General features: G+C 40.1%; 1 protein-coding gene across 3 annotated transcripts in view; it reads left to right on the forward strand.

Moving 5' to 3' along the window:
* Positions 1-24,240, forward strand: part of PTPRG (protein tyrosine phosphatase receptor type G) — a 783,870-nt gene that overhangs the window by 150,448 nt on the left and 609,182 nt on the right. For all 3 annotated transcript variants that reach the window (XM_058166065.1, XM_058166066.1, XM_058166067.1), the window contains exon 2: positions 21,270-21,374. In XM_058166065.1, the coding sequence (XP_058022048.1) occupies positions 21,270-21,374 (105 nt within the window). The remainder of the gene's footprint in view (positions 1-21,269; positions 21,375-24,240) is intronic.

Raw genomic sequence — 24,240 nt, forward strand, 5'->3', positions numbered from 1 at the left:
AAAGTCAATATCAGCCAGAGCATAAAACAACTGAAAGAAGCTGTACAAGATTGGAAAATGTGGAGAGAGCTGGTCCATAGAGCTGCTGATAATTGGACACGATTGAATGGATGGCATTATGAGCTGCGGTGGCATAATGGCTAGAATGCAGTACTACTGCTGCTGACTGCTGGCTGCCTGCAATTTGGCAGTTCAAATCTCACCAGGCTCAAGGTTGATTCAGTCTTCCATCCTTCCTTGATGTTCCTTGATGAACGTATCTTTTCTTTTATGTACACTGAGAGCATATGCACCAAGACAAATTCCTTGTGTGTCCAATCACACTTGGCCAATAAAAATTCTATTCTATTCTATTCTATTCCGAGGTGGGTAAAATTGAGGACCCAGATTATTGGGTGTAATAACCTGATGCTGTAAACCCTTTAAAGAGGCCTGTAAAAGCACTATGAAGCAATATGTAAGCCTAAGTGTTAGTACTATTATCAAACAGCATACCACATAATCTTTGAACAATGCATGTACTTGAAGAACATGAGTAGAACCACAATATCTTCAACAAAATTGCTCATTTAAAGCAAACTGTGTTAAGCAGCATCATAACAACAGTTTAATATCCTATCGAACATCATAGTGGTAGTCCTTGACTTATGACCACAAATTGAGTCCAAATTTTCTGTTGCTAAGTGCTGCAACGATTGTAAGTGTGAAAAACAATCATATGTCACTTTTTTCAGTCCATTGTAACTTTGAATGATCACTGAATGAATTGCTGTAAGCTGGGGATCACCTGCACTGAATCAGAATCGAGCTGGAAGGGACCTTGGAGGTCTTCTAGTCCAGCCCCCTGTTGAAGACCCAATATTTCAAACAAGTGACTGTCCAGTCTCTTCTTTAAAAACCTCCAGTGATGAAGCACCCACAATTATGAAGGCAAGCTGTTCCACTGGTTAATTATCCTGACTGTTAGGAAGTTTCTCCTTCGTGCCAGGTTGCTTGTCTCCTTGATTTGATTAGTTTCCATTGATTGTTTCTTGTCCTGTCCTCTGGTACTTTGGAGAATAGGTTGACCTCCTCTTTGTCCCAGCCGGTCAATATGATAACAGTGTGACTATTCTGTTCAAGCATCTTCAGAGCTGTCTGAAACAACCAGGATTTCAACCAAACAAGTTTTCAACTTTGACAACTTTAATACGAAAATACGAAAAAAATACGAAAAATACGAAAAATAAATACTTTAAGATGTGTGGGCTTCAATGTTCTCTGGCTGGAGAAGTCTCAGAATTGAAGTCCATACATTTTAAAGTTGTCAAGTTTGGGAAATATTGGTCTAGAGCAGTGGTTCTCAACCTTTATAGTGCTGCGACCTCTTTAATACAATTCCCCATGATGTGGCGACCCCAACCGTAAAATTAGCCTCAGCAGCTGCAGAAGGGGAAAAAAAGCGGCAAACTGGTTTTTTGAATTTATCGCGCCTGAAGCCATATTGGCTAGCAATCTGAACTGCTTGCGATTGCCTTGACGATGGAGGCATTAAAGCGGAGACTCCTCCTCTATTAAGTTTATCGTGCCTGAAGCCAGATTAGGCTAGCGATTGGGAGTGATTGCTTGTGGAGTCAACCATTGGAGCGCGATTCTTCGACTCGCAAGTATACTTCCCATATTTCCGATGGTCTTAGGCGACCCATGGCAAATCGTCATTCAACCCCCAACGGAGTCGTGACCCACAGGTTGAGAACCGCTGGTCTAGAGTAATGGTGCCAATCTTATTTCTGTTGAGGAAGTTTTTCCACAAGAGGGGTGCTCCAATAGAAAATGCTTGTGTCTGAGAGCATTTCTGTTGTACCTCACATCATGTGGAATTCTCGGGAAAATGGCACACCATTTTTCTTTCAGCGAATATTCTTTTGGTGAAATGGAACTCTCTACCAGGATTTCATGTTTTAAAACTTCACCATCCATTTGCCCATCTTTACCAAACATTTTTTCCCAAGAAACACAAATTCATCTACTTTCTCTAATTTTTCACCATTTGTATATAATTCTCAAGTATTCCTGCTATTTTCCATGACAAATGCTAGTGCCCCATTGTATATTGCATCACATGGTCTATCTTATACTGCAGATAATTCAGGTCTTGATATGGCATCGTGCATGCAAACATTTATGTGTATTCATGTCTTCAGCATATGCACTTCCAATGTCAGAACAACCATTCTTTGGGTGTCCCAAAGGGGCTTTTTCCAAAAGCAACTGGTTTTTGTTTTTCCTTGAAGACGTTTCGCTTCTCATCCAAGAAACTTCTGTTCTGATTGAATGGTGGAGGATGGAAGGATTTATATTCCTTGCAGCGTGCGTCCTCCACCATTCAGTCAGAACTGAAGAAGCTTCTTGGATGAGATGTGAAACGTCTTCAAGGAAAAATAAAGTCCAGTTGCCTTTTGAAAAAGCACCTTTAGGACAACCATGACCTGGGTGACTGAGAACTTCCATAGACATTCTTTGGGTGTGTATCCATAAATACATTCAACAATCAAAGATACCTCAGATACCCTTGAATTTCTCCCAGCTCAATATTAAACCATTGAATAAGAATTTCATTTATTCTCATGCATGCTGTAATGCCATCATACTGTATAACACTCTTATGGCCTTAAGCAACCAAGCATCAGCTCAGCTTTTGCACTAAGCATTCTATAATTCAGCTTTCTTCAAATCAGCCAGCATATAATGAACATTTTTCTTATATTCATTTCTCAGTGACCTGCTGATGATCAGTAATACAATATGCATGTTCCTACCCATTATAATGACTCACTGCAGTTCCTAGATTTTGCTCACTGTCACTTCTTACATCTTCCCAGGAACACACTATCTCTATTAATTTTTGCTACTTTTTCCTTTATATAGGAGAAAAATGTCAACTTTCCAACTGTTCAGCACATTTTAAATAATTTGCAGATCACTTCATAATAAACTCTGTCTACATATGAACGTTTTTCTAGTTATACCATTTATCTTTACCATTTTTCCCAAGGTTCTTACAACATGCATTTTCACCATATTTTTTTCCTTCAACACTATTTATAGCACTCCAATTCTTGGTCTTCAGTATATCACTAACATTCCATACAAAACTCTAAAATACTCCTTTCAGTTTTCTCTCACTTCATTTTCATCCCAAATCATTTGATCATTTCTATTTTTAACTCTGTAATTCACTTTGCTGGAGGATTCTTACTGAGACTTTCTTTTATGTCTTCAATTTTTAAAAAAAAATAATCTGTGAAATTGCATTGCATTTTATTTGCTTTTTTTAATTTTTTCCATTCCTTTCTTTTATGAATCCTTGGCAACTAACATATCAGGGGTGTCTCCAAACCCTGGGCCATAGCCTGGTACAGCAGACATTCACCAATTCTCCAGTGTCTGAATCACCATTTCTCATTCTCTCATCCTATTTACAGACATCGATTTATGTCATTTAACAAAATAAAATTTTCGCCTGGATAACATTAATTCAAAAAGTTGCACAGCTTTTCAAAACTCAGCTTTTGCTTTTCTATTTTCATCAAACAGTGAAGCATAAGATGCAACTATCACTTTTATAACTGTACGTTTAGATATATTTGATGTATTAGGATTATTTTGAGAAAAATATATACCCAGCTAGTTTATAGATTCTGTCCAAACTGTATTTCCCAATTCCTTCCAGTCTGTGCATGTTCTAAGTCCCCAAAGTACCAAATTAGAGATTTTCCTATTCATAATAGTGTAAACATTGGATTCCTTCTTTTAAATGCATGTAAAGCAACGTGAGTAACACTACCTTATTCTTTCTGACATACCTTATTCTTTCTGACATTTCATCCTCCCATCCTTAATAAAGATAAACCTTAACTTTAATGTGTTTGTTATGCATTTGTGAGGGCCCTGCTGTACTTATATTTTTTGTTTTAGTTTTGTTAGTCTGGACTGCCTGTTATGTGGGCTGCAGAAGTTTTTATTGTTATTTGGATTTTGTAACCAACCCAGAGTTTTCAAGACTGAACGGCCATAATAAATCTAATCAATTAAACTAAACTATATTCCTGCATATACTGTATTTATCTATTCCACCCTACCAAGTAGAGCATCTTCATTTAGATCTATAATAGCATTACCCTTTATTCCTAGTTTATAAGACCCAAAATCTTAGAAGAGCTTTCTCTAGAGCAGGGGTGTTAAACTCAAGGCCCCTGGACCGAATCCGGCCCACAGGGTGCTTAGATCTGGCCCACAGGACCATCCGGGAAACAGAAAAGGACCAGCCCGTGGTGCCTCTGCCAGCAAAAATGGAATTCAGGGCAGTTGCGTGTGGCCCTCCCAGGCTCTGTTTTCTGGCACGATGGCCTCCTGCAGCCCTTTGCCAGTGAAAACAGAGCTCCATTTTCACTGGCAGAGGGCAGTAGGAGGCCGTCACAACTGAAAATGGAGCCTGGACGGGCTGGGCGCTGCCTCCTGGGCTGCAGGAGGCTGTTGTGCCTGAAAACGGAGGCTCGATTAGTGCCGTCAAGCTGGCCACGCCCTCCCCCCAGCCCCCCAATGTCAAACACAACCCTGATGTGGCCTTCAATGAAATCGAGTTTGACACCCCTGCTCTAGAGCATATTTTGCACAGCTTAATTGTGTGGTAATATATGAAAGTTCCATGCACTTTCAATTGAAGGAAGACTGAGAGGATATATTGTACCAGATGTTGAAGATTGACTTACCTGTTTGATTGTAAACTATACTTTGCAGAAAGGGCTGTGCATTTAGATCCTTTCCTTACTTAAAGTATGACAGTTTGGGTAAGCTGTCATACTTCTTGGAGGGAACAGACTTAGGTATTACTAGGGAAAATGAAATGTCAAAGATCAATCTAAAGAAGACAGACTACCTAGAACGAATTCTGGTTGAATTCAGGAATGATAAATATCCTGCATATGTGCCATTATTTTCTGTTGTTTTTTAACTCGATGATACAGTCATATGCAATAGATAAAGAATTATTATTGTTGTTATTGTTATTCATATTTATATATGTTGAGAATATGGGTAACATGACTGAACAGAAATCTGCTATGTTAGAGATAAAAATTATTATATGCATTTGATTTTGGCTTTTAATAATAAAGTTCTTTTTTGCCATTTGCCTCTAAGGCGTTTTTAGAGGTGCTATGTCAATGAGCTTAGCAATTGGAAATCAAAAATAACTTTTATATATCTAAAATTTGTGGGAGTATCAACATAAAACTGAATAGTGATAAGGAGCATCGCACAATATTAAGCTTTAATCATTTGTAACTTGGTGATTAGCACTTGAGGAAGCATATCTTTGTAAATATATTTATTTATTCATTTTGCCAATTTATATGGCTACTCATCTTAGCCAGGGCAGATTATGAAACATAATAAATTAAATATGTTAAACCTTAAGGCAACATGAAATTAAAAATAGGGTTCCCTCATATAACTGTTCAACAGCATCGAAACAAAACGTACATTCTGGACTCTGTTGTATGTTGTGTGTGTTTGTAAGTTTGTATGTTGTGTATTGTATATGCTTATCGAATTGTATATGCTTGTAAGTTTGTATGTTCAATATGCATTTAAGTTTGTATGTTGTGTATATTCATTTAAAATGTAGGAAAGATGGTATAACTACATCATAAAAATAATTGCAGACCTCAGAATTAATCACTATAGAAAAAATACACCAATGCAACATATACCCATGTGCCAACCACAAATAGCTTGTAAACTGAAATAACCTTAGGCATGTCTAACTCATAAGGGCATAACGGTTAAGATGCATGTCTGTGCAATAAACTTCCATTATTTTAAGTTAGTAAATTCATATTTTATGGCTCTGAGCTGGATTAAGAATCTGTTTAATAATCGGTAACATGATTTCAAAGTAGGCAAGATTTCAGTTTGGTAAGAAAATAGCAAAAGGTCTAAAATAAAAAATAAGTGGTGAAAATTATGTAGTATTACAGGCTGAATGATTAATATTCTGGTTTTTTGCACTAATATCTCAGATATGGTTTTTTAATAGTAAGACAGACAGTATGCAGAGCAGGACTGTCAAATTTGTGGCCCCCAGGCCAGATCTGTCACATGCTGACCCCGGCCGCGCCTGGTTTAGCAAAGGGGAAAAAAAGTCCCAATATATCACGTGACGCTGCAGTGACACCGTGAGTTTGACACCCCTTATATAGAGTTTATTCAGGAAATGGTGTGCAGAGTAAACCAATTTCTGCACTCGACTTTTGTTTCTAACTTAACCTATCTCTATCTCTAACTTAACCTCCAAAAGTTGTGAAAGATATTCAGAGAGGATTTACTTTACTATACCTCTGAGGGAACTTATCAAGTGCATTTGATTGAAAATTTTAATATGAGACAGAGCAAATGGGAAGCCGATTAGAATGTTAAATAAACAGTGTGAGATTTCGTTGCTTCAGCTAACGGTGGCTGTGTGACATAAAGAGAGAGTTATTTTACTCAGTGTGTTGGATCTGACATTTCATGTTGATTAAAATAGAAGGAAATTGGGCATGGTAAGAATACTTTACTCCATGAACTGTGAGGGAAACTATTGTTCCACATAAGCAACCATTAATATTGCAGGCGCTTTGTCAGTAATGGGGTTGTACAGGTGTGCACTGGAAGCAGCTGACAGAGGAGATAATAGGACATTCAGCTGGGGAACATGAATTGTTTACAGCTCTGGAAGTGTGTGTTGCAAAGAAACCACTCTCCCTTGATGCTTGCTTGTTGCTCTCCACATAGACTGAGGGCTGGTCTCGTTTGAAGAATTTGTGAAATCTGCATAGGGTTCCAACATTCTCCTAAACCAGTGGTTTTTTTGTTTTTTCAAACATGGCAACTTTAAAGAAGTATGGACTTTGACTGCCAGAATTCATAACATCATGATGTTACTTAGTTTGGGTAATGAAACATGTGCTAGCAAGCAACCAAGCTCAGAGAGCACCAAAGACCCCATAGTTGAACCATGAGCTACAAATATTCTCTTCTGTTGATGAATAAATTGTAGTTTACTTAAAGTAAAGGTTCCCCTTGCACATATGTCCTAGTTGTTCCCGACTCTAGGGGCCGGTGCTCATCTCCGTTTCAAAGCCGAAGAGCCAGCGCTGTCCGAAGATGTCTCCGTGGTCATGTGGCCGGCATGACTAAACACCAAAGGTGCACGGAACACTGTTACCTTCCCACCAAAGGTGGTCCCTATTTTTTCTACTTGCATTTTTTACATGCTTTCAAGCTGCTGGGTTGGCAGAAGCTGGGACAAGTAACAGGAGCTCACCCCGTTACGCGGCACTACGCATTCGAACCGCTGAACTGTCGACCTTTTGATTGACAAGCTCAGCGTCTTTGCTACTGAACCACCATATCCCTACCATAGTTTACTTAGAATAAATTATAATTAAGCAGGCCATGATTTAGCACAACATTTTTTTTAAAAAAAACTTGGAATAGCTGGTTGGGGAATTCTGGGAGTTGAACTCCACACATCTTAAAGTTGCCACATTTGAAGAACACTGTTTTAGCAGAATGTTGGAACTCAGTCCAGGTTTCACAAGGTCTTCAGAGACATCATGACATCATGCTGTTACCTAGTTGGGTAATGAAATATTTGCAAGAAAGCAGCCAAGCTCAGAGATGTCCAAGGACCCCAGCGTTTATTTACCACTGACAATAGAGGGTGATTTAGAATTCTCAATTGCTGTATTTATATAACACTCTAAGCCAAATAAACAACAACAAAAAGATCTCTTGGCTTAGCATGATGCTTTAATCCAGCCATAGAGCCATAGATTCTATGGATTATTTCTGAAATACGTTTAGAATAGCTTTAGATTCTATCTGCCTTATCTTTAAAATAAAGTCACCCTTGGACACATCGGTGTAGCTTTCCTAACAACAACACCCCCAGCCATTTCGTCCTTTTTGGTATTTTTTAAACTCCCTAAATCCCTTGGAATTTCCTAAAAGTCTGCCCTCCGAGAACTAACCAGGCCTTACCTTTTTTAGCGCCTGAGTACAGTAAAGGCTGTTCTGTGCTGGCATTTGGCAGGCCTTTTTTTTTTTTTCCTCACCAAATTGCTAAACTTAGCAAAAATAAAACACCATTTCCATTTTTCTGGCTGCTGTTTCTGTTCCATTCCCATTATGCTTGAGGTTGCATCAGTCTTGGTTGCCATTGTTGTATCATAGAGCAGAGGTCTCCAACCTTGGCCATTTTAAGCCTGGCGGACTTCAGTTCCCAGAATTCCCCAGCCAGCAAAGCCAGCTGTGGAATTCTGGGAATTGAAGTCCGCCAGGCTTAAAGTGGCCAAGGTTGGAGACCCCTGTCATAGAGGGTTTGTGCTCCAGGAATCTTAATTGTGTCTTACGACAGGAGGAATGCTCTCAGATTTTCTCCTACAGATAATTGAACCAAACAACAAAACCCAGAATCCTCGTCCTTGTCTCTTCCATGAATGATTTTAACATGACACGTTGGTTAGGAAATTCTACTTCTACTTTGCTTCGGCAGAAAAGCACTAATCTGCAATAACTGTTTGTGGATGCATGGCTAATTTACTTTTCCTGCAGTTTTTCATAAAAAAAAGCCCTCCTGGCAGCCAACCCCAAGTCTTTTAATCTTGCCTCAGGGTCCCATGAAGCATGAAGCTGTTTTAAAAGAATGCAGTTTTATTCTGCTCTTTTTCTATTTTTTTGCCTTTCATTCTGTCAAGTCTTTAGGATACGCATTATAGATTAAAAAAAAAAAAATCTTACCCCCAATTAGGGGGAGTTGTGTTACATCTCTACAAACCTTTTGGTCCCAGGCTCCAGAGTCTCTTAGATTTAAGATTCAAAATGGGAATATTATAGTGCTTGGCATTTGTCTATTTTAGAGTTGCTGATAGATACATATGAGAATACATATGAGATACATATGTGTGTCTGTACATGTGTATGTGTATCAGTGGTGAAATCCTCCACGGATTGCCACTGGTTCACTGCCAGTGCATGTGCGGTGGGCCCCAACTGCATGCACATGCACACTGTGCGCCAAATGCACGCTTTGCACGGAAAAAGGAGGCTTAACAAGGCAAGTAGAAGAGCGAGGGGGTGGGGGAACAGCTGTGCTGCGCGATTTAGATTCTAAATCTAGATTTAGATTAGGAAATCCTGCTTTCTAGCGACTATAAATCGTGCGGCACAGCTGATCGTCGGAAATACCGGCTCAGATGAACTGGTAGCTTTTTTTTTTATTGCTGGTTCACCTGAACTGGTAACATTTCACCCCTAGTATATATATATGTGTGTGTGTGTGTGTGTGTCTGTATGTGTATGTGTGTATACATGTAGATATATGTACATATGAAAATGTTTTGCATGGTGGCTATAGACCATAGATGAAATGTCTTGGAGATGCTTCCTTTTGATTTTCTGAACAGCCATAGACTATTTAGTATCTCAGAATCTTTTTCTAAAAATCCCTAGCTACAAATAACTTCCCTATAATTATAGATTACAGAGTTTCCTGGGTAGAGCCTGGCATGGTGAATCTATAATAATTCTTATGGTTGGAAAGGCACTGAATATGTTCCGTTGATTGATTGATTACACCAGCGAACACCCTTCCCAGTGTGTATCTAGAATGCTAAAACAGAATTCCTTTGCAGAACATGGATTTTTAGAGTAGTCAGAAGGTCACCATACTGCATACTAAGGGAGGTCGCAGAAGGTTTGGGAAAAAGTATCTTCTCACTCAAAGTAAAAATGAGAAGAACCCAAAGAGTTTCACTAAGAGGAAAAGGTGAGTAGAAAAAGAGGAAAGAAAGAAAGTACCATGTTTCCCCGAAAATAAGTCAGAGTCTTATTTTCTTTTGATCCCCCCCCCAAATAAGGACTTGGCCTTATTATCAGGGGGGTCTTATTATTTTGGGGGTGCAGGAGGCAGAGAGCTTGGGATTCCTATCGCTGCCGTTGCCTCTCCTTCCTGTTCTTCGTGCCGGCTGAACGGCCCAACATGTCTCACCCCACCCCAATGGCAGCAGCTCCTTCCCTTCTCCGCCGTCTCTTTATCGAGAAGGGTGGCAGGTGGAGTGGGGGAGAAGTGAGACGCATGAAGCGAAACTTGGCTCCCCTTCCTGTCTCTTCTCCCTTCCCTAGCCGGGCATGACAGGACTCCTGCCCCTCGCTTAGCCACCCGCCCCCTTTAGGGATGCAATTTGGGGGTGGCAGGTAGGGTGGATGAGAAGCGGGGGCGGGTGTCTTACCTTTCCAGCTCTGTCGCATTCCTTCTTGTTGTGTCCAGAGAAACACGCTGTAAAAGAAAGCCTTCTCGTGAGTTCGATCAAACTTCTCGAACTCGATTGGGCTTATTATCAGGGGATGTTTTATTTTCGGGGAAACAGGGCACTAAAGATGATAATCTATTAAAAGTCCAGGGATTTTAATAAATGAAAATGAAGTAATCATTTGTACCTCTTTTAGTATTTCCTCCACATGTTGCACCTTACTAGAAACAGCACAGGTGTTCATTGAAGATTCCATCCTGTATTACTATTTTTTTGTTTGTTTCTTTAACAGATGAACACCTTATGTGTTACAAGAGCTTTCAGCTTCTTGCCCATTACAAGTTAGATTTATCATCATTTCGGGAACCTACCACGAGGTGACTGAAAGTTGGGCATTTTCAGAGGTGCATCAGATGTTTAATTGCATAAATAAGATGCTGACTTAAGCAAGTGCTCAATTTTACACCACTATAGTAAAGGATTCATAAAGCCCTGGATTTGCATAATTTAATTTTCTGCACAGAAGATACTTGAAATCAATAGCGTGATTCATAGCCGTACCATAGAAGAGCCACGCTGCCATTCTTGGAACTCAGATTCCAAGTACAAAAGATTTTACAATTGATTAAATTTTGAGTGCTGACGGAGTGTTTTCTCCTCAGAATCTATAAACTCTTTAAATCTGTTCTCTTTACCCTTGTAGCTTTGGAAAGTCTAGCAGAGACATGGAAGTAAGAAATTAAGACTTTTCTTTTTACAGAGAAATTGTACCTGTGTTAGATACCATGTTGAACCTTTAGTTATTGCTTTAGATTTAAAATTTTCTCTTCTAACCTGAATTTTGAAGTGGACAGAGGGGAAGAAGTAAAGCTAGAAGATGAAGTTTAGATGCAAATGTGCATCTATTTTTTAATGTATTTCCAATTTATGGGTTGATTGACAATAGCAATGGATTGATGTGAGATGAAGTCCCTCAGGCACAATATTTGTCAGTTTTCAGAATTCTTCTGAGCCCTACTTATACAGGTAGTCCTCAACTTATGACCACAATTGAGCCCCAGATTTTTGTTGCTAAGCAAGATAGTTCTCCAAAGCACCTGAGGGTAGAACAAGAAGCAATGGGTGGAATGACTTGCCTGCAGAAGTTGTGAATGCTCCAGCACTGGAAATTTTTAAGAAAATGTTGGATAACCATCTGTCTGAGATGGTGTAGGGTTTCCTGCCTGGACAGGGGGTTGGACTAGAAGGCCTCCAAGGTCCCTTCCAACTCTGTTGTTGTTGTTGTTGTTGTTGTTGTTGTTATAGTTGTTAAGTGAGTTTTGCCCCATTTTGCAACCTTTCTTGCCACGTTTGTTAAGTGAATCACTGCAGTTAATCAGTTAGCAACACGGTTGTTAAGTGAATCTGGCTTCCCCATTGAGTTTGTTTGTCAGAAGGTCACAAAAGGGGATCACATGGGACCCTGGGACATTGCCACTATCATAAATAGGAGTCAATTGCCAAGCCTCTGAATTTAGATCATATGACCACAGGGATGAGGCAATGGTGGTAAGTGTGAAAAATGGTCATAAATCACTTTTTTCAGTGCTGTTGTAACTTTGAAGGGCCACTAAATGAACACTTGTAAGTTGAGGTCTACCTGTAGTGCCACTGAATCTGGGATTCTTCTTGATCTAAATGTTGTGCCCCAGTTTGACAATAGATCTGCAGTTTAGCTAGGATTTCGTCAGTCTGAGGAGCAGACCAGAATAGAATAGAATAGAATTTTTATTGGCCAAGTGTGATTGGACACACAAGGAATTTGTCTTGGTGCATATGCTCTAAGTGTACATAAAAGAAAAGATACGTTCATCAAGGTACAACATTTACAACACATGAGGAACTTGACACAAAAGTAGCTTTCCTCAACCAGATTTTTTTTCAAAAAAGAAACCGTGATTGACAGTCTTCATCATCCAACAGGTGGGAAAAAAATACATGAAAGTAATTGTTCAACGTATCTGTCAGATTGGCAAAGGCTGTGTTATAGGACTATTATGACATTTATGTCTGTATTTATACTGAGCTGTTAATTACCATGAAAGACCTCCTCCAGCTTTGCACAGAAGTGCACCAGAGAGTAAATTTCTAATCTTTCTATTCTGTCAGGATGCATCTCTTGGCCAAATCTCTGCTTTTCAGATTCCTGGTGCCTTGCATTGGTCTCTGTGTGTATGCCTCTCACACTGGGGCATGACTGCACGAGAACTTCCAACTCTCCTTCCGGAGCTAATAAATGAATTTCAAGGATGGAATTTAAATGTAGTCCAGTGGTACTTGTGTTTGTGCTCTCTGTTTCCAATGAGACAAACAGGGTTGACCATACTGACACAAATATTTCCATATAGGTAGTCCTCATTTAATGACCAAAATTGAGCTCAGAATTTTGAATGATACCAATAAACAAGAATATTTGTAGCCCAGGGTTGACATTTATTTATTTATTTATTGTTTCAATTTCTATACCGCCCTTCTCCCAAAGGACTCAGGGTGGTTTACAGCCAAAGTAAAGACAGTTAAGACCAGTTTAAAAGGAAAATTTAGAGTTGGTTGAAGAACTTAAAACCAATAAAACCCCTTATTAAAACCCCACTAGGCCAGTCCTAGACATGAGGGGACCTCATGTGCTCTCTGAGCTTGGTTGTTTTCTTGCAGATGTTTCATTACCCAAACTAGGTAATATCAACAGTCTCGTTTGGGTAATGAAATATCTGCAAGAAAACAACCAAGTTCAGAGAGCACCAAGGGACCCCTCACTGTTAAGTGGGTTACCACATGATCTGTCTCAGTTTTATAACTGTTTTGACAGTGGTCATAAAGCAAGTTGCCACAGTCATGAAGCGAATCATGTGGTTGTTAAAGTGAATCATAGTCATGTGACTACAGGACACTACTACTGGTCATAAATATGAGCCAGTTGCCAAACATCTGAAATGCAATCCCGTGGTCATGGGGAAGCAGTCATAACTTAGAGGTTAGGTCGTAAATAATTTTGGGGGGATCCGCTGTAACTTTGAATGGTGGTTGAGAGATCAGTTGTTAAGCAAGGACTACCTGCAAAGTTTCTATCACAGAACTGTTGTTATGGTATCAGTAATTTTTTTCTGGTGTTCTCTGTATACTAGTGAAAATGAATTTTGTTTGACTTTTCAGGGTAGGTATGCTCTGAATCAGTTCATTTGAAGTCAATAGATCTTCTACATGGCCCAGCTATATGTTTCTAGTTTTCTGCATTTATCTATTCCATTTCAGAATGCATTTCTTTTCGCAACCCACATGAAGAAAATAGTTTAATTAGTGTGACTGTCTATAAAAGACAATTCATTGAGGAACGGTCTCTTCTCTGTAATTAAAGATAATCCTTTAAATATCTATCTTCAGCTTGTTCTTTTCTCTTTAGTATTGGGTAGGAATTGATTTAAACTTACTGTAATGAACTCGTTCTCCCCCCACCCCACATAGATACATTTTAACAGTATAATACCAGGGTTATTTTCATCAATAAACCCCGTTAGGTGGTTGACACTTAACACTTCATAGAAATACATCACAGAAATCATAGATAATATTCCCAGATAAGCATATACTGCTATTGCTTATATCTTTTACATAACTATAAATTAAACTACCTGAGAGTAGAACAAGAAGCAATGGGTGGAAACTAATCAAGGAGAGAAGCAACTTAGAACTAAGGAGAAATTTCCTGATAGTTAGAACAATTAATCAATGGAACAACTTGCCTCCAGGAGTTATAAATGTTCCAGCACTGGAAGTTTTTAAAAAGATGTTGGATAATCATTTGTCTGGTGTAGGGTTTCTTGCTGAAGCAGGGGGTTGGACTAGAAGACCTCCAAGGTACCTTCCAACTCTGTTGTTATTATTATTATTATTTTTAAAAGTTCTTGTCCATTTCCGAATGATCCACCACAGTGGTGGGATTCAAATAATTTAACAACCGGTTCTCTGCCCTAATGATTTCTTCTAACAACCAGTTCACCAAACTGCTCAGAAAGTTAACAACCGGTTCTCCCGAAGTGGTGTGAACTGGCTGAATCCCACCACTGATCCACCACCTTATTATGTCTCAAGATAGAGATGGTAATTTTTCTCTCTCTCCAGGATATACGTTGCATAAAAAAATGGATGGACCCCGAGATGGTTGGCCCCTATATGTCTTTCTGAAGATCTCTTATTATCTGTAACAATACCTTTCTTGTCCCAAAGGTGCTTTTTCAAGAGGCAACTGGATTTCTGGGGTTTTTTTTGAAGACGTTTTGCTTCTCATCCAAGAAGCTTCTTCAGAGCCGAAGAAGCTTATTATTTATTTATTTATTTATTTATTTATTTATTTATTTATTTATTTATTTATTTAGATTTTTATACTGCCCTTCTCCCGAAGGACTCAGGGCGGTGTACAGCCAAATTATAAAAAACAACACAATGTACAATTAAAACAAAAACTTAAAACAAGCATAATCCATAAATGGCCGAAATTTAAAACAAACAAATTTTAAACCCTTAAAATTTATAAATAATAACCCCGATTAAAATTGTTTAGAATTAAAAATTTAAGCCAGTCCCGCTTGAATAAACAAATGCGTTTTCAGCTCATGGCGAAAGGTCCGAAGGTCGGGTAATTGGCGCAAACCAGGGGGAAGTTCATTCCAAAGGGTAGGAGCTCCTACAGAGAAGGCCCTTCCCCTGGGGCCGCCAGCCGACATTGCTTGGCGGACGGCACCCTGAGAAGACCCTCTCTGTGTGAGCATACAGGTTGGTGGGAGGCATAAGGTAACAGCAGGCGGTCCCCTAAGTACCCGGGCCCTAAGCCATGGAGCGCTTTAAAGGTGGTAACCAAAACCTTAAAGCGCACCCGAAAGACCACAGGAAGCCAGTGCAGACTGCACAGGAGCGGTGTTACGTGGGAGCAGCGTGAGGCTCCCTCAATCACCCACGCAGCTGCATTCTGAACTAACTGAAGCCTCCGGGTGCACTTCAGGGGAAGCCCCATGTAGAGAGCATTGCAATAATCCAAACGTGAAGTGACAAGAGCATGAGTGACCGTGCATAAGGCATCCCGGTCAAGGAAGGGGCGCAACTGGCGGACTAGGCGCACCTGGTAAAAAGCTCTCCTGGAGACAGCCGCCAAATGGTCTTCAAACGACAGCCATCCATCCAGGAGAACACCCAAGTTGCGCACCCTTTCCATTGGGACCAATGACTCGCCCCCAACAGTCAGCCGCAGTTGCAGCTGACTGTACCAGGGTGCCAGCATCCACAGCCACTCCGTCTTGGAGGGATTGAGCTTGAGCCTGTTTCTCCCCATCCAGACCCATACGGCTTCCAGGCACTGGAACAGCACTTCGACAGCTTCGTTGGGGTGGCCCGGGGTGGAAAAGTACAGCTGTGTGTCATCAGCGTACAGATGGTAACTGACCCCGAAGCCACTGATGACCTCGCCCAGCAGCTTCATATAGATGTTGAACAGGGTAGGCGAGAGAATCGACCCCTGAGGCACCCCACAAGTAAGGCGCCTCACGGTCGATCTCTGCCCCCCTGTCAACACCGTCTGCATCCGGTCAGAGAGATAGGAGGAGAACCACCGATAAACGGTGCCTCCCACTCCCAAACTCTCCAACCGGTGCAGCAAGATACCATGGTCGATGGTATCAAAAGCCGCCAAGAGATCTAACAGGACCAGGGCAGAGGAACAACCCCTATCTCTGGCCCTCCAGAGGTCATCCACCAACGCGACCAAAGCTGTCTCCGTACTATGTCCGGACCGGAAACCGGACTGGAACGGGTCTAGATAGACAGCTTCATCCAGGTACCGGGGGAGCTGCCATGCCACCACACTCTCTACAACCTTCGCCACAAAGCAAAGGTTGGAGACTGGATAATAATTTCCTAAAATAGCCGGGTCCTGGACGATAATTTCCTAAAATAGCTTCTTGGATGAGAAGCAAAACGTCTTCAAAGAAAAACCAGAAAGTCCAGTTGCCTCTTGAAAAAGCACCTTCAGAAAACTATGACCTGGATAACTGAAAATCTCCATAGATATTTAGCTATGCAATACCTTTCTTGGCTATTTTGTTATGGTAGGAGCTCCAACGCTAGAGCTGCTCCTATACAACCTTTCGGAAAGTTTTGTCACTCAATTTGTTTACACTCAAAGGTCCCGTTTAACAGATTGAGCTTCTGATTGCTTTTGTGTCAGTCATGCTCAGGCTAGCACATTTATTCGTTTTTCATTGTAAAAACCCATTCAGCTTTTGTATGCACTTAATGTAGGCAATGTGTCAAGCTTCTCATTTGGCAGAGCTGTAAATCACAAAGCTCCGAACACTTAACTCCTTATTTGCAAATTAGCTTACTTGACAGAAGCTCCTGGACATCACTTAAGTCACCTCCAAAAATGGATGACTACAATGTATTCTACATGGGGTTGTCCTTGAAGAACATCTTAGAGCTGTAACCGGTCCAGGGTGGGCGGTGATGGGTTCACCTTGTTACGGCCACATTACAGCTTTGTTTTGTGAGCTATGCTGACTTCCAAGTGTGATTTAAGGTGCCTGTTATCACCTGTTGGATAGCAATGGGTTACTTGTAGGATAGCTTCTCTTCAATTGTTTTAGTTCATCCCATAAGTTCAAAAGGCAGGCTATGGGTCCTGTGGATAAAAGATTATCACCAGGTAGGTCCCAGGTAGGCTGTTCTTTTTGTTTGCAGTAGCAAACTCCAGAACACCTTGTCCCTGCCAGCTTTTCAGAAAACTTAAAGGCTTGGTTGTGTTCTTGGTGTGGGAGTGAGATTGCTTTGAGATTTTGAGATAGCACGATTTTTATTGTTGCTCTGGGTATTGCCTACAGCGGACACTTAGATGTATCTGCTGTGGATTTATGACTAAACATGTTTTTGCTCATTTTATTACTTTAATGTGTTGTTAGACACCCAGAGGTGCTGTGGGAGATGAGGGGGCAGAATCATACAAAAAGGGAAGGAAGAAAGGAAGGAAGGAAGGAAAGAAGGGCTTCTTTATTGCAGACACAATTGAAACCATAAATGCACAAATTTATCTTTTGCATGAATCAAAGTTCTTATTTATGTATTTTTTAGAAATGTGAATATTGTATTCATACAAATATCTAGTATATGTGTGAGAAGATAGTGACTCATAGCTTTGGATTTGTTTTACCCTGTCCAGCTGAACAAACAGCTATGCAGATCTCTGCTCCAGCTTTTAAATCATACTGCTTCCCCCCCCCCCAATGTTTCTGAGTCAACAGATATTGGGGTGTTCTGTTGACAGCCCTAGAAGCAGTTCTTGGATTTGGGCATATCCTGAGGTTAATGGAGCAATTCGTAATTGCTTATTTGTGAGACGAAGATTCAGTGGGGGGTTGCTATTGCCGAGATGCTTGCATAAAACAAGAGTCTTCGTGTGTGTGTTTGTGGGTCTGTGGGTAACAACATTACAGAAAAGGAGTAATTGGGTCAAACAGTTTAAAAACCATTGCCTTTAGACTTTTGTTGACTTGATGGTTCTTGCTAACTTGGAAGTCACTGGTTTCTGCTTCACCAGCTTGATTCCTTGCACCATCTCTTTCTCTACTTCCTTCTTTCTCTCCCCTTCTGATTCTTCCCTTTCCTCCTTTTAATAGGGTGCGGTTGCAGGATATTCTCTGCCCCCTTCCCATTTTTTTCCCCATTGTCTAGAACTGGAGAAATCACCACCTTTTCAATTTTTATCCTTTCCTTTTCCCAACATGAAACAGCAAGAACGGGAGGAATTTAGGTTTCTTCTCTTCATTCTCTTCTTCTTCTCTTCTGGATCTCTCACTCCTGCCTCTGGGTGGGAAATTTGTCTCAAACGAAGTTTCTCTGCCTTTGTTCTCTTCGAACAAGTGTCCCTTCCTGCCAGAATGTGAATTCCTGGCAGGAACTGAACACCGATTGATCAGTTTGTAGATGGAAGTCAAAGGAGATGTAGCCCGTGAAATTGTTTGCCAAGAATCAACACTGTCTCAATAGCTCTTCTAATGAATCCACTATTCCTACATGACCCTCCTCTACGGATAAGCTAACATGCATTCTAAGTCAGATTCTTCCATCCCCACCTTAGATTGGGGGCGAATGGCCCACAAGTGTGCAAGGCAGTGGTGGGATTCAAGTAATTTAACAACCGGTTCGCTACCCTAATGATTTCTTCCAACAACCAGTTTGCCAGACTGCTCAGAAAGTTAACAACCGGTTCTCCCGAAGTGGTGCGAACTGGCTGAATCCCACCACTGGTGCAAGGGGTTTTCCAAGTCCAAGAGGGGAACGTAGATAATAATAATAATAATAATAATAATAATAATAATAATAATAATAATAATAATAATAATAATAATAATAATAATAATATTATTATTATTATTATTATTATTATTATTATTATTATTATTATTATTATTATTATTATTTAATTTTTATACCGCCCTTCTCCCGAAGGACTCAGGGCGGTGAACAGGCAGATAAAATAATACAATACATTACAATAAAACACTATTTAAAAAACTTATTCAATATAGATAATGATTTTTTAAAAGACAGCTGGAAACCGTGGGTCCATAGGCTGATTTGTACAATTACGAGAATTGTCCAGTGCTCTTGAAATCTCTTATCTCCCTAGATAGAAATGCATAAGAGAGTAGTCTGAAGAAGGACGGATATAATATACAATAGTAAATGGGGGTCCTTTCCGAGGATGAAGGCCAATAGAGTGCTTCTAGTAGGAGGCTGTGGTGTTGATATAAAAGGCAAAGTTGAGCAGAAATTAGGCCACTGGGATAGCAGAGGGTCAGTAGGTATTTGGAAGCAGAGATGCGTGGTAGTAAAATGTATCCTGAGGTAAAGGCACCAGAGTAGAAGCCTGACTTGAGTTAATATAAACAAACCTAGCCATAGTTAAGATTTTTTTTAAAAAAATCAGGCCAGTTCTCATGATGATAATTTACATAGCAACAAAGGTTATTTACTTACTTACTTACTTACTTATTATATAACCAACTTCTTAACCCTCCGTCTCCTTCATAGAGGGGCTCTGGGTGGTGTACAGTTTAATCAGTATAATAAAGCATTAGAAACCAAATAATTTAAGGTTTTGGCTCCAAAGTGACATTGCTCCATCTGATGTTTTCTTTCTTTTAAGAATCTTCTTTCCAGGCAGTGGTATCTTGCTTTTTTTTGGCGGGGGGGTGGTCAGATCTTACAAGGCGCAGCCACTTTCTCCCTTTTGCATTATTTTGAATTCTTTGACAATCAGATGAATCTTCTTGTTGCCCTTTCCAGGCAGAAGCCCTTTTCTGGAGACAAAAGATTATTAAGAACTGTATAAATTAGGTACTTAGAGCACAGGTGCACAAAAAGTAATAAGGACTGTTTTGTGCTGACCACAGGATGCAAAGAGAAAACAACAACAACAAAAAGAAAACTAGTAGTATTCTTATTAAGAGGACACTATGCCAATGGAAGCTTTACAAAATAATGAGCAAACGTTGGAGTTTCCAAACCAAGTGTGTGGAGAGGGGGGGAGGGAGGGAAGACGAGAGGGGGAGGGAGAAAGACAGAGACAGAGTCATGTTCAAACCACATGGGTGGGAGGTAACATGTCTGTGAGAATAATCTCCAGATGATACCATAGTTCATTCTTCCAGTTTCTGGAAATATGATATATACCATGGTGGGCTGCCGATTTGCAGGGAATGTTATGGGTCCCCTCTCTTAAATAAGTCCATCTAGTGAGATCAAGAAGGAGGACCTTGTCCATGGTGGCTCCCTTCCTATTGTAACATCATTCCTGCAGAGATAAGATTGACCTCAACTTTGACACTCTCTCGAAAGGACCTGAAGTTCTGCCAACAGGCTTGGGGAACCCCGGAGTGATATGAAGCCCATAAAATGGTTGGAATGATTGTTGTTGCCAAGGATATGGTGGAGGTTTACTGGCTTCTGTTTTGAGGTTTTATTTTTGTAAGCTGCAGGGAGATACTGTAAATAAGTTGGGCAGCCTTATACATTTTCTCATAAATAAACAAATACCCAGGTTGGAAACACATAGCATCTCTCTTCTGATTTCCAAGGCCACTGCCCATAACATCTTGAAAATTTGTGGCTTAGAAAACAATTTGGTTCAATAGGCTGAGCAGAATTGATGGCTTTGCTCCATGTTATCCTGCAACCCCTTTCATTGAATGTTGGTTCCTTTGTTCAGGTGGCAGTGGCCAGGTGAATTCTCCTTATCTTTATTGGTGCAATAGTTGCTGATTTATTTACCTACATCAGCCTAATTTGGGGAAGGTATAATCTCACCAGTAAACAAGGAAGCAGAAGACAAAGGTTGGGGGAAGCAGTTCTATCATACAGGTGATGAATTCCTCACTATAAAATTATAGTGCCTTAACCTGAGTATCTTTCAGCTGCACAGAGGCTGCTGATCAAATCATTTTTAATAATATGTCTATGGAGATTCTCAGTCGTCCAAATCATGGTTGTTCCAAAGGTGCTTTTTCAAGAGGCAACTGGCCTTCCTTGTTTTTCCTTGAACACATTTCGCTTCTCATTCAAGAATAGGGGTGTCAAACTCGCGTCATCATGGCAACGTCGCGTGATGTATCGGGACTTTTTCCCTTTCGCTAAACCGGGGCCTGGGCGTAGCCAGCATGTGATGCATCTGGCAGCTGGGCCGGGAGTTTGACAGCTCTGTTCAAGAAACTTCTTCAGTTCTGACTGTATGGTGAGGAATGAAAACATGGTATACCATATTTAATAATAGCTAAACAATTTAATTTTCTATATGGGATTGTCACTTGGCTAATTGCCTCTGCTTTTCCCTCTTCTTCTTCTCCTCCCCAGCTTTGACTGAAGGTTATGATGGCCCCCTGCATGAAAGTCGACACGGCAGTTTGGTGCAGATCCGGAGGCGGAAGGCATCTGGGGATCTTTACTGGGCATATTCAGGTGAGTTGGGCTGGACCAGAAAATACCTCAGGTGAAAAGAACCGGGAGAGCTTTGCAGATAGCTCATGAACTGTGAAATGTTTGTTGGATGGAAAATAACCCTTGCCATCTTGAGGACCAATGTTACTATTAGTTAGCATAAAACATTACCTTAGGCAGCTGGTTTTGAATATCCTGAAAGGGCAGCCAGTGATTAACTTAGTCTATTGTTGTTGTTATTGTTGTTGTTGTTGTTGTTATTGCATTGGTGCTGTTTGGGAAACAAAGACTTGTGAGATTTTCGATCTCAGGCACAAACATAACTTGGGTTAGCCTTAGATATCATGGACCTTGATTCTGAGGGATTGTGCACACAGGTAACATTTGATGTTACCTCGCAGGTACAGGGCTGACAGGAGGGGGGCACAGAGACAAGATGACGGACACAACTGCTCGGTCAAAGTTCTCTCCCCTTTATTATGCAGTACACATGTGAAGGGAGCGGGGCTTCGATCCTGCAATTGCAGCCACCATCTGTGGACTGCCTGTACCGAAGCAACAAAATGTCCTGGACTGTGTAGTTTTCATGTTGATTTGGTGGCTGCCATTTCTGGGGCCACGGAGAAAAGTGACCCTTGCCTTGGAATTTGAACAAATGAAATTCAGCTGCCTGGAACATTGTATTTCAGTTCAACAGTATTGCTGAAAGTCTTACTGGGAACGGCTCATTTTTGGTATTGCTTCTCAGATTATTTTCCCACTTCTGCTGATTTATATAATAGTTTAAAAATGGGAGTAAAGTATTTTGACATTTTGCTGTTCTTTTTCTTCTTCTTCTTTTTTTTTTGTCAGTGTGGCATATCTTGATTGTGCTTTTGAAGATCCTTGCCCTTTACTCTGCATGGTTTATACTTAAGACGATTATACTCTGTGAAAAGAGAATATTCTTTGTCTCTAATGGATTTCAAGTTCAGAGTGCCTTAGCCTGAGCTTTATTATCAGTCAGTCTCTTTTTTCCCATCATGCTTATTATATTGCTGTCGTTGTTATCCCCAACTCTGGCCCTTTCAGGCCATTACCCTTACAGTGGGCTTGTGGTTGCGATTATTTGTAAATGAAAAACAGGTTGAAAGATTTAGAAACAAATGAATGAAACCAATAGGCCTTTGCTTTCATTTTTTTTTTAGTCCTATGTAACTTCTGTATTCTTTTTGCTTCCAGGTTCCAGGCATTAAATGTATTATTATGTAAAACAACTATGTTGTTTTGGTACTGCCAGAAACTATATCAGGAATAAATGTCTACGGAGATTCTCACTCCTCTAGATCATAGTTGTTTCCAAACTGTTCTATTTAAAAAAAGAAGGCAACTAGACTTTTGAGAAAGAAGATGCCTCACTTCTGATCTAAGAAACTTCATCAGTTGTGATCTATCCCCCCACCATATAGTCACAACTGATGAAGTTTCTTAGATCAGAAGCATAACATAACATAACAACATCATAACATGTTATGTTATACTTCTGATCTAAGAAGCTTCATCATTTGTGACTATATGGTGGGGGGATAGATCACAACTGATGAAGTTGTAATCTAACTGATGAAGCAAAACATCTTCTTCCTCAAAAACCAGTCCAGCTGCCTTTTTAAATAAAGCACTTTTGAAATATAGCAGGAGTGAGCAGTCTTTAGCCATCCACCTATTTTGGGCAATCCCTCCCAGCAGTTGTTCTCATCATGGAAGGTAACAAGAACCGTAGACCAACACATTAGTAGTTCTGATTCATGTGGCACTATTTTTTTAAAAAAAAACAACGACATAGAATTTCTGTAGTTGCTGCTGTGCAAAATTAAAAATTGACATTTTTAATGTCAATTTTAATGTTTTTAATGTCAGACAAGGGGTGTGTGGTGAGGTTATCCGAGGTTGCAAAGATTTGCGGGGGAATTATATCCCTTTTCCAAGGTCCTATTATGTTGTATTGTTTGCACCTAATTTGCTTTAGGTGAATTTGTTTGCTTTTTGGTCAGGGGAGGAATATTCTGCAGTGTATCAGGTGGCAGTCTTTTTTTGAGTTTGGAAGCAATGCAAGGTTAGGCGTGGCTGCTATTTGGATGGGAGGTTACCAAGATAGCCTAAAAGTGAAAAGTTGAAACAACCTCCCAAGATAAATATTAGCAAGACAACTCCATAACCAAGATTCTTATACAGTCCTTGCTTAGTGACTGCAATTGGTTCCTGCGAAATGGTCACCAAATAACATGGTCATTAAACCAACCATGTGACCATTTGCTGCCATCTCGTTCAGATAAAATTCCCTGCTACAGTTGTCTTGTGCCTGACCCATGTTCCATCTTTTTGTGCTCCATCACAGGGTGAAGAGATTGTCCAAACTATCTCTTCCGGTGCTACTTCCTTTGAAGCACTTCTCTACAAAGTGCTCACCACAAATTAACAAGCTCAGCTCTGTGATCTTAATTAGTTGACTAGAACCTTCCTGCCGTGGAGACTGACCAGACGTTAAGCAATTTCATATGGAAGGGCTTTTATGGTCATACATGCCCTATTGTTCCAAAAATGAATGTTTTAATTACCATTGGTTAATCTTTGTAGAAATATAGATAATTGATGGCAGAAATGGTCTCATGGTCCATCGAGTTTGTTCTTTGAATTTATTTGCTTTTTTGTTTTCTTTTGTTTCTTTACTTATTATTTTTACTTATTATTTTTATATTTTATTAATTTTTTTATGTTTAATTTTTGTCAGATGATGGATATATGTTTATTCCAAGCAAGTTTAAATTCATTTATTGTATTGGCCAATGATTGCTGAGATAGTTGCTGAACAAGCGCCACCTAGTTACTAGGAGTGGAATTTCAGTTTGTT

This window comes from Ahaetulla prasina, chromosome 2 (genome assembly GCF_028640845.1).
Source record: "Ahaetulla prasina isolate Xishuangbanna chromosome 2, ASM2864084v1, whole genome shotgun sequence".
NCBI lineage: Eukaryota > Metazoa > Chordata > Lepidosauria > Squamata > Colubridae > Ahaetulla > Ahaetulla prasina.